The sequence below is a fragment of the Squalius cephalus genome (assembly GCF_949319135.1).
Source record: "Squalius cephalus genome assembly, chromosome: 3".
Classification (NCBI taxonomy): domain Eukaryota; kingdom Metazoa; phylum Chordata; class Actinopteri; order Cypriniformes; family Leuciscidae; genus Squalius; species Squalius cephalus.
In genome coordinates, this window is record NC_137124.1 from 7,232,605 (window position 1) to 7,250,274 (window position 17,670).

Here is a 17,670-nt window from a genome sequence, read left to right on the forward strand (position 1 = left end):
TTATACTAATAATATAATTATTAGTATAATTGTTTTATAATTAGCCTAAATATTGCAATACTTTGCGCTACAGTATTGATATAATTGCGTGCGCAAAATATCTCGATACTGAACAGAATCGAGTTTTCCCCCACCACTATTATTAGCTTCAGCTAACTCTTCACGTCATGTCATCGCACTTATTAGCATCACAAAAATATATATCAAGTATACAAGAGGAAGATAGGAATCATAGATCCATATGAAGCACCGCAAGTTCTTTTTACAGGCATTTAATGTGTAGAAAAACTTCCTGACATTGAGTTCGGTGACATTTACAGCTGACGTTAACTTAACTTACCTTATTCACTTCCCATCACGCTACACCAGAGCTTCATTAAAAGCATACAAAAGCAGGCTATCGGTTGTCATGGACATGTTACAAAAACTGAATAGACGTAAAAAGTCAAGTAACCTTGTATAATTTAATCTCAACTTTATTGTATATTTTACATGCACTTTTATTATTTGTTTACATTTTTCTTCTTGTACCTTATATCACAAACAGTTGGAAGCCAAGCACCACCATCAGCGTTTTGCCTGTAACGTATATTGCCGCCAACCACTTGTTTCTCCGTTTTGTTTCTTTCGGGATACGGTATAAAGATAGGCCTATTCCTTTTGTATGATCACGTATCTGATCGCATCCAACTGCACAGCATCGCTCGGGCATGATAGAATATCGCGACGAGCTGCAGTATCAATGTAGTTTATACCAGAGCCCGTCTCTGTTTATACTGTCTGTGAGTATCACCGGCGGTTTAGCATTTTCTATTCCGTCAAAATGGCTGCTCCAAATGGCGTGACGTCACGCGGGATGTCCCTATACACTACACCAAGGTCTAAGCTGAGTCTTTGCTTCAGGTTGAATGATTTTGATTGGCTAAGAAATATAAACATAGTAATTTTCCACACATATACAGATATACATATACACTCGGACCCTGAAGTTAGGCAGGATGCAGATTTGGGTTGCTGGGCGCCAGACTGTCCAGAACAACAACTCAGTCAATCTCCAATAATGCCAGTGGTTCCTTAACCAGTAACCAAAAAGTCTAACACACACACAGACACACAGCTTTTCCAAGGATGGAAAGTAAGGCTTTAACAAAGAAATTACCCTTAAACTATAGACTTCAATGACCATAGTTGTCAGGGTACCTAGAAAAGCAGATGCATATTTTGACACGTTAAAGAATAATTCCATAATTAATTTCTGGAAGCCGGGCGAACTGTTACTGCATTCAGATATCAAATACAGACATTAGGGGTGGTAAAGCACATTTTTTCAAAGGCTTGATTGTGTTTGTGGGGTGCACTATAACATGTGTTCATGCTTCGTTTAAAAAAAAATTGCATTATTTGTCATATATTTTACCTTTATTCCACAATGCTCTGTCTGTCCCTCCTTGTAAAAACGGTCTGATGGTTTCCAGGTTCTATGAAGCCAGTCCCTCAAAAATACGCAATGGGCTCAGATTGGTTAGCTGGCCCAGTGTGATGTGATTCGCTAACCAACTGCCAACCAAATGCCAACTGAAGTGGAAAACATCTGCTGCAAAGAAATACAGAAGGTAGTGTAATAAGCTAGTACCAAAATTATTAATAATGTATTTATAGTTATGTATAATACTTTTTTCATATAAAAGACAAACATAGGTTAATTGTACAATACTCATTGTCTTACATTACTGTTTAGGTTGTAAAACGAATGATGGAGGTTCCAGACCCTCCTACATGTATGGTTGAGCATCCAGGTTTCGAACCAAACTGCTTATATCCGTATACTTTACAAAACATCAATAATATTTACAGAGCCGACTATGGGCCAGTGAGGCGCAGAAATGAAGAGGTGTAAGTATTTATTAAATTTAAAGAAATTATGTTGTGTAAAATAATATACATAAAAGACAATAGATTCAAAAATATATATACACAAGACATGTTATTCATAAAAAAATTACAAAATTTGTTCTGTATTAAAGACAAAAACTATCAAAATATCAATTTTTATCTAACATATTTACACACCACATATACATGTTTCCTATATACCACTGGTTTTATATACAATATTGAGGTTTTCTATTCCTGCCATAGGCGTTTCCGTTATCTGGCCTATCGCAGCTTTGTCAGCTGGTGCTGGGGCAACCTAGGACGTAGTGTGAGGGTTGTCATCCCGTCATGTGTTGTTCGCCGGATACGCCTGCAGTTTCCTGATCCAGCTAGACAGCATGATGGGTTCCGGCCACCCCTCGACTGAATCGTGACACGGTGGGCAATCACCTCTTCTTTGGTGGGTTTTTCAAACTGATGACAGAGGAGGTGGAATGGGGATTGTGTGCAGCTCTTCAGCATATGGCTTGGGATCCACAAAGTTTTTATGTAGCAGAAGGCTCATAAGGTCATCGACATAGTCTGTAATAAGAGAATACCGAGTCACTCTATGGTTTTACATAATAACTGATAAACAATCTACCTTTGTTGTATAATTTACATTTGTGTAATATTTGGAAATATTTTTTAAGTTTATATTTATTTTATTATAGCTTTTTTTTATATTATTGTTAATAAAATATATTTTACAACTTACTGTATGTTGGGTCTATTTGCTGTGGCTTTTTTTTTTTTTTTTCACTGGCTTTGCTGTGCATTCCCCCTTTTTGGACTTTGGAAAAATGAATTTATACCACACAGCCTGTCCATTTTCATTATAGTGCATTGCTGCAAGATACAGCCTGTAATCATTGCACAATCCATAAAATATGCAAAGATTAGTAGACAGTATTGTTGGAAATAAACAAACAATTCTGAATAAGAGACAAATGTTCAATCAATGATTATAATGGTTACTTTCTTGCAAGAAAGGCTCACAGTCGCACAGCCAGTCAAGAGAATGTGAGAGTGCGCGCCAAGACGGGAGGCTCTCTACCTCTTTATATCTCTGCTACTCATAACATAGATAACATAGGGCCACAGACAATGCTCCTAGCCAACTGAACCTTTTTCTGCCTTATTAGGAAAGTACATTATTCATTATAGGGAAAGATCATTAATATGAATAAAATAATGAATAAAAACATTTACATAACAATTGTTAGAAAATATGTTTATAAATATGACTGATTATGTAAAAGATTATTACCTGCACAACATTCCTATGAAAGGGAAGATGACGTTCTTTGGGGCAAAACGCAAAATCAGACTGTGGAAGGCCTCCAGTGACGACGTCTGAAATTGGTGGCTGAGCTTTTCTATATCCTTGAGAACTCTCTTGTTGTATAATAGCTTTTCCTCTTTGTGGAGTGCTATTGATCCTGTATCCAAACAGATTAAAAAATATTAATAAAATATACAAAATTTAACAGTTTACTGTCATTTTATTTAGTCTCTCTATATAGTCGTACCTGGTTGGAACCATTTTGTTTGATCCCTTGAAACTTTGTCTGGGTGTTCACACCTGGGGAAGAGGTGATTATCATGAACATGTACATTTTGTATGTGGTTCTGCAGTGAATTCCACTTCGCCACCTTTTCTGGCCCAGACTCAGATGAATTCGCACTCCAGTAAACATGGTTTTTGATGCTGTGCAACCATTTTTTCAGCACGTCGCAGTCCTTCATTTTTGAAAGTTTGTCAAGCTTCTTAGATAAACCTGTACAAAGTAAAAGCTCGGTTGTACAATCATTATTTCAAGATAATCAAATTACACCAAAAATAAAAATGAACAAGTTAGGTTGAACAGTTGAATAATTAATTGAACAAGAATCTACTTTGTATTTGATTAAATACACAAAAGATAAATAATTACCTTTCTCAAAGTGCCACACGTCATAGAACTGAGTGATATTGCAGTCCCTCAGGTACTTCTGAATCTGCGGATGGCGATCGGTGACTATGTAGTCAACATCTTATCGAGACAATGCTTTAATCCCTCCTTTTCCATATGAAAACTGCCACCAACCTCGTTGCTCTGTTGTTGGGTACACAACAATTCAAATGTAGGAGTATAAACAATAACAGATTAAAGAAAGTGTCAAAATAATTTTATATGCTTAGGAATTATTAACCTGAACTAGTTGAAGATCCACAATTTTGTTGGTTTCCATGTGCATAATGGTGTAGCTGGCAGTGTCCTATTGTAAACATCATAATATAGAACATTACTGAGAACATCAGTATCATAATATTTTAGGAAAAATCAAAGACTATAAAATAAACAGCGTGAATTTTTTTTATACTCTAAACGTACCTGGTGTGTCAGCACACATATCTCCAGCCACAGCAACATTTCCTCCCTCTTGCAGCTGCCTAATAAGATTCAGTTGATCTCGGTTCCACTTGTGTATTATGGTAGGCTCAATGAAATTCCTGGCATGAATCCTAAAAGTTACAAAATGCATCACCTGGAGCTTCATGGCCTTGAAAATCTATGAACATAGAAGTTAAATAACATTGATACAGTACGTATACTGAAACAACACAGTACTTTTTATTTTATTTTAATGTAATTGTAATACCTTCTCTAGTTGTTTAAAAGATCCACCGGTAAAATATGTTGCTGCACTTTGAACGTTGTAACTTTGCAGATATTATGCTCAAACAGCAACATTACACACTAAAGTTAGACAAGTGAAAGTGTTTTACCACCCCTAAAACACATGAAAAGAATATTTCAGTATCCACAATGGTAACTTCTATAACACAGTAAAATCTCATAAGCTTAGAAAAATAATTTAACTTGTGATATTTAGAAAGAAAAATATTGATTAATACCTTGATTATAATCACTCATTAGATAGTTATTGAAACATGCAGTGGATTCCAGAATCCATCCCTTACAAAATATACATATATATATATAAATCCATGTTCTAACATAAAAGGTTTAATTGGTGCAGAAAAACTTAAGCTCTTTTTAAAGACAATATGTGTGGCTCTTAAAAGAGCCTTTGTGTGTGTGTTGAGCTGCCTCCTCTACTTGGAGCTGGTGTATTTGGTCACCGCCTTTGTGCCCTCAGACACGGCGTGTTTGGCCAGCTCTCCGGGCAGCAGCAGACGCACGGCGGTCTGGATCTCTCGAGATGTGATGGTGGAGCGCTTGTTGTAGTGAGCGAGACGAGACGCTTCACCGGCGATGCGCTCGAAGATGTCGTTGACGAAAGAGTTCATGATTCCCATCGCCTTGGAGGAGATCCCGGTGTCGGGATGAACCTGCTTCAGGACTTTGTACACGTAGATCGCGTAGCTCTCCTTCCTGGACTTTCTGCGCTTCTTTCCGCCCTTGCCGGCGGTTTTAGTGACGGCCTTCTTCGAGCCCTTCTTGGGTGCGGACTTCGCTGGTTCAGGCATGATGATTCAGTCGGAAAAATTCAAAGAACAATAAAGATGTGATACTACAGGCGGGCTTTATGCACTGCTCTATGCTAATATCCAAAGGGAAGTACGTCCTTCTCTGATTGCTAGTTTTCCTGGACCAACCCATAGAATGTTTTCATTGGCTACATTAAAAGTTCCTTGACTTGTAGGACACCCAATCAGAGACTTTAAAATGTTGATCCCGCCCATCGCCTCATGTCCTACTGCCATCCCCCATTACATCATGTTTCTTTGTTTCATTTTCCCGCATTTCTCGGAACGCAATACAGTATTAAATATTTAAAGTACAATATTGATCATTTCAGTTGTTTAATCAAATTGAAAAACTTAAATACATAATTAATGCATGAATTATGATAACCTCAGTCAGGATTTTTTTCCTATGTGTTTTTATTGCTCTTAGGGCATGAAAAACAAGATTTGATTTTTATTTGATTTTTTTACAAATTTTTCAAAGAGATCTTCAGATGTCCACTTGAGTGGACAGCATAACCGCATGGTTTAAACTGAAGATATACTGTATTAAATATAAGACAATAATCAAACAGATAAAGTATGTGAATTTAACAAACTAATCAATACAATTATATCAAATCATGTGAAAACTATAAAATATATACAAAAAATATAAATGCAAAATATTGTAAAGGCTTCATACAACTTAATACAAGTTGCACATCGCGTATCTTTGATATCAGAACATGAGGACGTGATTCCATCAGAATTTTCTACAGCCTGTCAAGGTACAACTGTGGAAACCACTCAGATGCTCCCTCCAGTGCACCAGAGTATGGAGATTTACCCTTATTAGCAGATAATTCTGATTATGTTCAAGATGGACATGCACATTTCTATCATAGCCCTCCTCTGAGAAAACCTAGCGATACGTTTTTTCAATCTCATCTGAAATGATCAGTGTTGGGGGTAACGCATTACAAGTAACATGCATAATGCATTCAGATTACTTTTTTGATGTTACAAGTAAAATAATGTGTTACAAGTAACATGCATTACGTAATCAGTTTTATTTTAATGTTACTAGTAATGTATTGTAACATGCATTACCTAATAAGATTACTTTTTGATGTAACGAGTAAAGAAACGCATTACAAGTAACATGCATTATGTAATCAGATTACTTTTTGATGTTATGAGTAAGGAAACGCATTACAAGTAACATGCATTATGTAATCAGATTACTTTTTGATGTTATGAGTAAGGAAACGCATTACAAGTAACATGCATTACGTAATCAGATTACTTTTTGATGTTATCAGTAAATAAACGCATTACAAGTAACATGCATTACGTAATCAGATTACTTTTTGATGTTATGAGTAAAAAAACGCATTACAATAACGTGCATTACGAAATCAAATTACTTTTTGATCTAACAAGTAAAGTAATGCATTACAAGTGTCATACATTATGTAATCACATGACTTTTTTCAATGTCAATGAAAATTACATTCTAATAATACAAATACATTTATTTACAGTAAAAAACTCACTGCAGATTAAGTTTTTAAGTTTTAAGTTTCAAAAACAATATTCACATTATAATTATGAATTGTAGCTGAAATATAGCAGTTGATGCATGACGTCCACTACAGTGCTGCCGTGCAAAGGCAAAAGACCGTAACTTCGTTTTTGGTCGAAAATGAGTTATTTATATTTTTGGCACATTCAAGACCTTCTTTATCATGTGGATAAGTATCTTGAATCAATTCCGTTTTTTTTTCGAGAAAATAATGATTTGTCTTAACAGTAACTTCCAAAAGCCCATGAGAAACCAAGGCAGAACACCATAACATCAGTTACCGCTCTTTGGCTTTGTTTTGGAACGCTCAAATTACGAGTTACGGTGTTCTGCCTTTGTTTAGCCGTGCGTCAATATAGTTACTGTGCCGGTGTTCAATCAAATAATGCTACCTACCAGATTGTACGGTTATCTGCCTTTGTTTTAATGTCCATTAAAATTAAAATTACGGTGAAGCCTGTGTACTTTGTACAGCTGCCATCAGTCGCTCTAACTTCTGATGTCCTCAGAGCGGTCAGAACATGTATGGTCTGCTCCATCGACAAACGTGCGATATCGATCGCGAAGGATTATGCAGAGTTGACAGAAAAACGTTACACATTGCCATATCAGATGAATACAACCAGAGAATGTCTAATACAACCAAGAATTAAAGCTCGGCAAACTAGCTGGCAGATTGCCAAAACTTCGCCTTCAGCCCCGCCCTAAACGCGGTCGATCGAGTCAACGCTGGACTAATAGGAGGTATTTTGTCATGTCAAATGTATTAATAATGCCATCAGAATGCAACCAAAGCACAGGATAGCAATAAGTAGATGGCTATAAATAATTGTAAATCATACTAAATAAATGCCATGATCACAAGATTTTATACAGGTGTGTACTATAATGATTTTGTTAATGGTGATCAGCAAATAAATATTGATAATGTGGAAGTTACTGCCTTTTGCCTTGGCATGACTTCTCACTTTTTGCTGACAATACAAAGGCAGAGTACAGTAACTTTAAAATAGAGGTCAAAAGTCAAGTTTGAGCTCAAGATTTTTTTATGTATATAATTTCCATTACTAAAACATCTATTTGCCAGATTTCCAGTGTCCTACCTATAATTAATTTGGCGGGACAACTAAAAATCTAAAAAAATCTTTAAAGTCATTTTTCTCAGTTCCACACTCTAGCGACTTAAGGTCTTTTGCCTTTGTAGGGCAGAGTGGACATGTGATTAATCAGAGTTCTCTTACGAGAGGTTCTCTCGTATTGCGTAAGGAACTTACGCTACGGGAAAAGTCATATTTTCTCGAGAACTGAAGCCAAAAAATTATCCTTAATTTTTCATAATTTGTCAACGCAGTGCAGCAGGCAGCACAGCAGAGCTAGAGCGGGCAATACTGCGTGCTCATTGGCTGCCGCGCGGCAACTGCTTAAGCCTACCAGTGAGCCCCGCGTGACGTCACGCCCAATCAGGGTGCGCGCGCCCTCGCGCGTCACAGCCCGCCAGAAGGGGCGGCGTCAGAGCGTATAAAAACAGGGCTCGGAGGCTTAATTCTCTGATTTCTGTCTCTTCAGCGAAGCTCTTCGCATCGCTGCTCTCTGAGAGAAGCCGTCGCCGTCGAAACCAGCAACGAGCCAGCCTAGGACAGCCTGAGGAAGCCGGACGAATCTTCGCCGCCTTCAGCCTGCCGTGTCAGCTCAGCTATCCGGCGATATATCCTTTCTCATTATGTGTTTTACTGATGTATCTTTACACGAGGCGTTGTTTCAAATGCCTCGCACCACTCCCCGCTCTCTCTCTCTCCCTCTGTCGAGCCGCGCAACTGCGCCTCTCACAAGGTGTGTTAGAGATGCGGATGATTACGGGGCTCGCTCTCTCCCTCTGTTCGAGCCGCGCAAAACGTGCCGCTCACAAGGGATCGCAGACGCGTACGGTCACGGGGCTAGCTTTCTTTACGTTACAAGAAAGCTACCCCCCTCCCCCCCGCCCGCCGTCTCCCGGCGAAAGGACTACTGGGAATATCTATACTGCAGTAAACGAGCCTGTCACAGTACACGCACGCCTGCAAACAGGATAACGCTCTCTGGCTACTCGCCCTCCCCGCACTCTCTCCCTCTGTTCGAGCCGCGCAGACTGCGCCGCTCACAAGGGATTGCAGAAGCTGACAGTCGCGGGGTTAGTTTTCTTTACGTTACAAGAAAGCTACTGTCCCCGCGTCCGTCACTCGCCGGTGATAGGAGAAAAGAGAGTGTTCGAGTCTCACCGAGGCTTGGCTAACGTTACCGCCTTTCTCACATATTTCTCAGTCCCCTCTAAGTTCAGGCGGCTGGAAATATTAATATTGCAGTAAACGAGCCTGTTACAGTACACGCACGCCTGCAAACATGATAACGCTCTCTGGCTACTCGCTCTCCCCGCACTCTCTCCCTCTGTTCGAGCCGCGCGGACTGCGCCGCTCACAAGGGATTGCAGAAGCTGACAGTCGCGGGGTTAGTTTTCTTTACGTTACAAGAAAGCTACTGTCCCCGCGTCCGTCACTCGCCGGTGATAGGAGGAAAGAGAGCGTTCGAGTCCCACCGAGGCTTGGCTTCCGCCTTTCTCACATATTTCTCAGTCCCCTCTAAGTTCAGGCGGCTGGAAATATTAATATTGCAGTAAACGAGCCTGTTACCTTACACGCTCGCCTGCAAAACATGACGACGCTCCGGCTACTCGCCCCGCTTCCCGCGCAAACTGCGCCGTTCTCAGGGATGTCAGAGCGGACGGTCACGAGTAATGCTCAGCACCCCGCGTGCCTCACTCACCGGCGGAATGAGGAGGGAGATGTTTGTAGCCCCGCTGAGGCCGGGCCATTCTCCAATTCCCATACGTTTCTCAGCCCCCTCTGAGTTTAGGCGGCTGAAAATGTTAATGTTGCAGCAACGAGCCTGTTATAATACACGCACGTCTGCACGCTATCGCCGACGAAAAACATGACCCGCCCTCTCTTATGCTCGAGCGAACCGATAGCCTATGCACTCTTCCCCTGTGGCTCAGTGGCAGAATAACAGGCTTTCACACCAGAGACCCGTGTTCGATCCCGGCTCTGGCAGCAAAAATTTTTATGCTGTTCGCTGATCCAAGCTCGCGGCCAGCTTCTCACACGCAGAAAGTGTGTGTATTGCAGCCAATGAGTCAGTTATACAACTCGCTCGCCTGCACACAAACGCTGTTCGTACAGCGGCCCAGAAAATCTGGCAAAGAGTGTTAATTCTGGTTATTCGGCTCACGCCGACGGTGTTTGAGTGTAGTAAATATGCCCACGACCCAGTGTTCATTTCTACACACAAGCACAATTCCCCCTGTGTACCCCACAGAGCACACTCACATAAAGCGCGCACTTGCCGCTCGAGTGTTAAGTGTAGGAAAGGTGCCCGCTCACGAGTGCTCACAACCACACGCTGTTCGCTCTGTCTCACACGTTCAGGGTTCAGATATCGCCACTGCCACCGGCCGTGTTTTAATAAAGAGTCCTGTGCCCGCTCCCCTGCGTTCACACTCTGCTATAAACACTCACGCGCGCTCTCTCAGCGCAATCCGGCCGGTCACTGCTATCAGCGAGTCCCCGTCTCGCAGCACTGTCTCAGCGCGCACCGCGCGCCCGCCACTGCAGGTCCCTCGTCCCGCGCTATGCAGCGGGCAGGACTCAGAGGCCATTCGACCCCTAGCTATGAGTGCGAATGCATGGAAAGCTATTCCGGGTGTGTCGACATGGGTGCTGGACACGGTAATACAGGGCTATTCGCTACAGTTCAGTCGTCGGCCTCCGCGCTTTCAAGCCCGGACCGAAATGAAAGTGAACGCAGAAGCAGCCCATCTGCTTCATGCAGAAATAGCGAAGCTGCTACGAAAAAAAAAAAAAAAAAAGGCGATAGAGAGAGTTCCTCCTTCTCTGACCGAGGCGGGCTTTTACAGCCGTTATTTCCTCGTGCCCAAGAAGGACGGTGGGCTCAGACCCATATTAGATCTGAGACATTTGAACAGGGCTCTCATGAGACGGCCGTTCAAAATGCTTACGACCAGGCAGATCCTCGCGCTAATTCGCCCGAGGGACTGGTTCATATCTCTCGATCTGAAAGACGCGTATTTTCAAATCCAGATTATACCCCGTCACAGGCCATTCTTGAGATTCGCCTTCGACGGCCAGGTGTATCAATATACCGTCCTTCTGTTCGGCCTGTCCCTAGCACCCCGTACATTTACGAAGTGCATGGATTCAGCTCTCGCTCCCCTGAGAAAACAGGGCATGCGAATTCTGAACTATCTGGACGATTGGCTCATTCTAGCGCAGTCAAAAGAGGAACTCATCTCTCACAAGATAGCGCTTCTCAGTCATCTGGAAAGCCTGGGTCTTTCGGTGAACTGGGCCAAGAGCTCACTTATCCCCAGTCAGTCAATTTCCTTCCTAGGAATAGAACTGGACTCGGTGGCGATGACGGCCAGGCTGTCAGAACAGCGCGCGCGCTGTGTTCGACACCTCGCCGCATCCTTCCAAAAGGGCAGATACCTCCCTCTGAAACGTTTCCAGAAGCTGTTAGGCCATATGGCATCAGCCGCAGCGGTCCTACAGCTGGGTTTACTTCGAATGCGCCCGCTTCAATGCTGGCTGAAATCGAAAATACCCCGCGGAGCGTGGGTTTCGGGCAGCGCTCAAGTCAGCGTGACTCAGGTCTGTGTCTCAGCCCTGCAGCCCTGGCTAGCGCCCGAATGGTACCGACAGGGAGTGACAATGGGAGTCATCTCACACCGCAAAGTGGTCTCGACAGACGCGTCCAACATGGGTTGGGGAGCGCTTTACGGGGGCAGACCAATCTGCGGCCCCTGGTCGGGCCCAGAGCGGAACCTCCATATAAACTGTCTGGAGATGTTAGCGGTCGAGAAGGCTTTGAAGCATTTTCTCCCATACTTGCGGGGACACCACGTGCTAGTTCGCTCAGACAACATGTCAGTGGTGTCCTACGTGAACCGCCAGGGCGGACTCAGATCCAGAGCCCTGCGCGCTCTAACAGAACGCCTTTTGGTCTGGGCTCAGGGCTCGCTGCGCTCGCTGAGAGCCGCGCACGTGCCCGGGCACCTGAACGACGACCCGGACAAACTGTCCAGGGACAATGTTACCCCAGGGGAATGGGCGTTACACAGCCAGACGGTACAGACGTTGTGGCGCCGCTTCGGCGAAGCGAAATTGGACCTTTTTGCCACAAGCGAGAACGCTCAGTGCAAAAGGTTCTTTTCGAAGAGCAAGGATGCGCTGGCCCAAGTTTGGCCCAGTGTCCCGTTGTACGCTTTCCCCCCGATCTCAATGCTGCCTCAGGTATTAGCAAAGATCAGGGAAACGCGCTGCGCAGTGCTCCTCATAGCCCCGCACTGGGAGAACCAACCCTGGTTCCCGGAGCTGGTGAGCCTGTCAGACACAGCCCCGTGGCCGATTCCGGCGAGGAGAGACCGTCTCTCTCAAGCCCGAGGGTCAATTCTGCATCCCCATCCAGAGCGCTGGTCTCTGCATGCGTGGGTAATCAACGAATATTCGCTGATCTGCCAGAAGGGGTAGTTAACACGACCTCGCAGTCCAGAGCCCCCTCGACGAGGCGGCTCTATGCGTCTAAATGGTCAGTGTTTAACAAATGGTGTGCAGGGAAGAGTTTGAACTCTCAGTCCTGTGGGGTTCCACAGGTTCTGAACTTCCTCCAAGAGCTCTTGGACGCGGGCAGGTCCCCCTCCACGCTCAAGGTGTATGTTGCGGCGATTGCTGCGTTCGCCGACTCGGCGCGCGGCCGCGCACTAGGAAGAAACAAACTCATTACCCGTTTCCTGCGAGGCGCCAGGAGGCTGAACCCTCCGCGGCCACCTTCGGTTCCGATATGGGATCTGTCTTTGGTCCTGGAGGCCCTTAAAGCTTTTCCCTTCGAGCCGTTAGACTCTGTGGGTCTCTAATACCTCACTTTCAAAACCGTTTTTCTGCTGGCCCTCGCCTCAGTAAAACGTGTGGGTGACTTGCATGCGCTATCAGTTAGCGCGTCGTGTCTCGAGTTTGGACCTAACGACTCGTTAGTCATTCTCAAACCTAGACATGGCTATGTCCCTAAAGTGTTGGGTACTCCTTTCAGAGCACAGGTTATCTCCCTCTCAGCCCTGCCGCCGGCAGCCAGCGAGGTCGATAATAACCTCCTTTGCCCTGTCAGGGCGTTAAGGCTTTATATTACGCGCTCTGCAGCCTTCAGGCTCTCAGAGCAGCTCTTTGTTTCGTTTGGTGGGCACACCAAGGGTCTCGCCGCCTCGAAACAGACGCTATCCAGATGGATAGTGGACGCTATTGCGACAGCATACGCGTCCAAAGACCTGCAGTGCCCTCTGGGCATACGGGCTCATTCCACCAGAGGCGTTGCCTCATCGTGGGCATGGTCCAGTGGGATTTCCATTTATGACATTTGTACGGCAGCAGGCTGGGCCTCCCCGTCTACATTTGTTAGGTTTTATAACCTGGAAGTTCCCGCCCTGCAGGCTAAACTTCTTGCAGTCTAAAATCATGTTCATGCCCTGCTCTTCGCAGGCTGGATATTAGATTTGACTCTTCTGGTCGAGCCGCACTTTCAGGGAAAGCTTTTATATACAGACCGGCTGCGCCGCTCTGTTTCTCCCTACGGGTGCTTATGTACATGTGTTGGCCCGCATTGCTGGCCACCTCTCTCCCCACTCTTCACTCCCCGGGTCCCCTCCCCCTGGAGTTGTGTGTGGATGCATGGCGCGCACGGCGTTGACAAAGGGTTCCCGTAGCGTAAGTTCCTTACGCAATACGAGAGAACCTCTCGTAAGAGAACGATACTCGGTTACTCACGTAACCTCGGTTCTCTCTAGAGAGGGAACGAGTATTGCGTTCCCTGCCGTGCTTGCGCCTCGAGCTCATGTCGCTTCATTCGACAGAAACCAGAGAATTAAGCCTCCGAGCCCTGTTTTTATACGCTCTGACGTCGCCCCTTCTGGCGGGCTGTGACGCGCGAGGGCGCGCGCACCCTGATTGGGCGTGACGTCACGCGGGGCTCACTGGTAGGCTTAAGCAGTTGCCGCGCGGCAGCCAATGAGCACGCAGTATTGCCCGCTCTAGCTCTGCTGTGCTGCCTGCTGCACTGCGTTGACAAATTATGAAAAATTAAGGATAATTTTTTGGCTTCAGTATCTCGAGAAAAGATGACTTTTCCCGTAGCGTAAGTTCCTTACGCAATACTCGTTCCCTCTCTAGAGAGAACCGAGGTTACGTGAGTAACCGAGTATCGTTTTCTCTCAATCTAAAATCAAAACTTGGAAAATTTTACTGTGATATGACTCATTAGATATTGCTTGATGCTGCAATATTTTTTTTACCTACAAGAGTCTCCTAGGATAGAAGGAATGGGTGGATATTCCGGAGCAACTTGGCATGTCTGACTGACCCTTGGCCATCTTGGTTTGGAGGGGGAAAAAATCGAAACACAAAGGCTTGCCACTTGGTTGCAATTTATAGGATGATGCACCAGGGTCCAATGAAGAGATTGATGTGCAACTTTGCCATAAAAACCCGTGCAAATTCCAGAAAATGCTTTTTTAATAGCTGTCCACTGTAGTGACCACTATGCGTGAAAGGGTTAAAATAAATTTCATCACATTCCCTACGTTTATTTCATACATTATGCTTAGGAATCGGCTGAGATGTTAAACTGAGGTCCCGACTCTCTGTGGTCATTAAAAACCCATGGCACTTCTAAAGAGTAGGGGTGTAACCCTGGAGTCCTGAAGGCCAAATTCCATCGATTGGCCCTTGCCAATCATGGCCTCCTAACAATTCCCTTCCTTTGAATTAGACTTTTAAACCACCACCACTTTTAAAAGCCCAGGGGACAAGAATTATCCATAAATGAGTCATTCCACGAAACCGGTATGATATGAGTCCCTCTGACCTTTTTAAATGTATTTTACCTATTGGGTCTATTTTTAAAAGCTTTTTGTATCAACAGAAATGTCTCCTTTAATAAAGTTTGAAAATAATATAACACATGTTCGCACACACACACATAAAAAAAACACAAAAGTAATATGTTTTATTTTGATGACCTATTTAGTCAATTTTATAATGTTCTAATGTATACTAAGTTTTTCCTGCAGTCGGTTAATAAAACTGAGTTGCAATTTATATCTGTTGTTTTTCTTGGTTACATAATGAAATACAGTGCTTATAGAAAATCTTAGTTATTTTGAGTAAAAAAACAACTATGTATATGTTAAGCTGTCTCTTCAACCCCGTCACACCTACATTTTTATTTAAAAAAATTAAGTTTATGAATAAGTAATTTAATGTTTGTTGAACTTAGTCTGAAATGTTCAGAGAAATCATAAGAATACTGATTTTAGTTCAAATTCTGAAGTTAAGCCACATCTTTGAACAAAAATTATGAATTAGTGTGAGAGACATCTGATTAATAGGAAAATGTTGATTTCATTACAAATATATTTTATAATCATATTCAGAGAGCTCCCATAGTGTGCATAACGGGGTTGAAGATTAATAGTGCCCATATCTTAAAATAATTATCAATAATCATAGGTATTTGATGCCTGAGGTGGGAACATGTTTTTCTGGAAGTTAAATATGTAATTTAAAAAAAAAATGGGTAAGTCCAAATCGTACCGGTTTCGTGGAATGACTCAAATATTGTTGGAAGGCACTTTAAAATTGTGCAGAAATCCCCTTCCATTGACTTTATCACTCTCCTCTCCACCTATAGGAGGATCTTTGTTGACATCTTTGTACGCATGCGCGAGTGGTTGTGTGGCAACAAAACAAACAGTATGGCGGGCTGTAAAGACGCGACGAGCACTTTCAAGAGAGTTAGCGGGCGAAATCCACAATATATAAGCACTTTAACATCTGAAGACCGGAGGAGGTTTGGAGAGAAGGTCAAAATTTGTATTGGTGACAAAATCGAAGTTATTCAAAGCCCATATGAGATCTGGGATGACAAAAAAAAAACGTTGGTCCGACTCGCCCGTGTCTTGGCCACCAATCTGCTGGGGAGACATTTATTCTTATTTAATAGAAACCCCTGGACCCTTCACTCATGAAAGATTAAAGGCTTTCAAAAGTCTGGAGGCCTATGATTATTTTGTTTCTCGAAAAGTTGGGCCGATCTTTTAGGCCAAACAGAAAGCAGTGATCGTGCTTAAAGCTTACTTTTTCTTTTACTTTTAAGTTTTGCGATCCAGAATAGCCCATTTTGATGTGAGGAACATACCCGTATTTTCCGCACTATAAGGCGCACTTAAAAGCCTTTAATATTTTCAAAAAACGTGCGCCTTATAATCCAGAGCGCCTTATATATGAATCTGGCGCCTTATGTTAATGTCTGTAAAACAACCGCTGACCTTGTTTATACTTTCGCCTGGCACCGGAGCGCGAGCCTCCGCTGACTGCGCGCACAACTCCCCAAACAGACGAGGCATTTATACTTGACGCAACTGTTTTGTTTTAGACTGAACACCATACCATACAACTGATTTAGACGCGCAAACTGGGTGCCGGTGTGATGAGATGTACTACTAATATCCGTCTGCTCGGGCAGATTCAAACTCAAAGTCGTGCATCTACATCTGCGAATCTGCCAGAGCAGACGGATATTAGTTTTTTTATTACCTTCGCGCTCATGCGGACGCGTCGAGTATAAACAAGGTTTTACAGCTCAGCCACTTGTTTTATCATATTTTTTTTGCAAGTGGTAGATCTTGGTTTACATTTGGACTTTGGATGTGATCTTAGGCTTGAAAAGGTTGGTGACCACTGCATAACGCAAACCCTGTCAAACGTTTGACTGCAGTATCTTCTATTCTATGCGCCTTATAATCCGGTGCGCCCTATATATGAAAACAGTTCTAAAATAGGCCATTCATTGAAGGTGCGCCTTATAGTGCGGAAAATACGGTTGTCTGGGTGCTGTGGATCGCGGTTGTTTGGGACACCTGAATCAGAACGCGAAAACATATGACTCGGTTGATTTGACTCAGTTTTTTTTTTTTTTCAATCTTCTATAACTTAAATACATAGTCACTAAGACTTAGGCCTACCATGAACAAAATGAGCTTCACAAACTCGATCAGTAACGTTAGCTGCAGGAATCCAGGCTTTCTTCTGAGCGTCCAGGTTCAATCGCCTAATTGCACGCAACCATTTCTTTCGTTTTTCGCAATCCTTTTCGGAGGGAATTCGAAAAAACTTTTTATCAGGCCCCCAACGAGCCACACAATCGACCACACAACAAGAGTGAACCATCCTCTTATCTAAATCCTCCTCCAAACGTGCAAAACAATCAAATTACAGGTATCTAGCGGTGTTTCTTGCCACACGATTCCCATGATGCAACGCGACAAACATAAACAATGACATCACAAAAGATCCGCCTATAGCTGGTGTGTGTGCCGAGCGCACTGACGCCGTTGTAAGGGCATGCTACACAATGACGGTGGTTGAGGAGAGATCCATGATATGAATTTAAGCGCTTTGGGTGTGCATGCAGTGGTATACATGAAAGCGCTATATATGTGCCTCATTCATTAAATAATTCAATTTTTAATGTTTTAGCAACTACTGATTAATATTATAACGTGTATTAATGAATTGCACCATTGTAAACTCATAATAGTCTCGATAAGATGCCACTT

The 17,670-nt window shown here is 43.2% G+C and overlaps 2 protein-coding genes across 2 annotated transcripts in view; one reads left to right on the top strand and one right to left on the bottom strand.

The window, feature by feature from the left end:
* Nucleotides 1–17,670, top strand: part of LOC307156321 (immunoglobulin superfamily member 1-like) — a gene marked incomplete at its 5' end in the record, with an annotated part of 516,462 nt that overhangs the window by 456,996 nt on the left and 41,796 nt on the right. The gene's annotated exons all lie outside the window — the stretch shown is intronic.
* On the bottom strand, nt 1,886–5,518 carry LOC307155417 (histone H2B-like). The gene is made up of 8 exons (XM_079866018.1): nt 4,817–5,518; nt 4,561–4,692; nt 4,293–4,470; nt 4,111–4,176; nt 3,852–4,013; nt 3,447–3,695; nt 2,633–3,356; nt 1,886–2,457 (listed from the first exon to the last, which is right to left on the bottom strand). The coding sequence occupies exon 1, from the start codon at nt 5,390–5,392 to the stop codon at nt 5,018–5,020; it is 375 nt and encodes a 124-aa protein (XP_079722144.1). The 5' UTR covers nt 5,393–5,518; the 3' UTR covers nt 1,886–2,457; nt 2,633–3,356; nt 3,447–3,695; nt 3,852–4,013; nt 4,111–4,176; nt 4,293–4,470; nt 4,561–4,692; nt 4,817–5,017.

Coding starts and splice junctions, on each gene's coding strand:
- LOC307155417 (XM_079866018.1), bottom strand. CDS start 5,392: ATGCCTGAACCAGCGAAGTCCGCACCCAAGAAGGGCTCGAAGAAGGCC.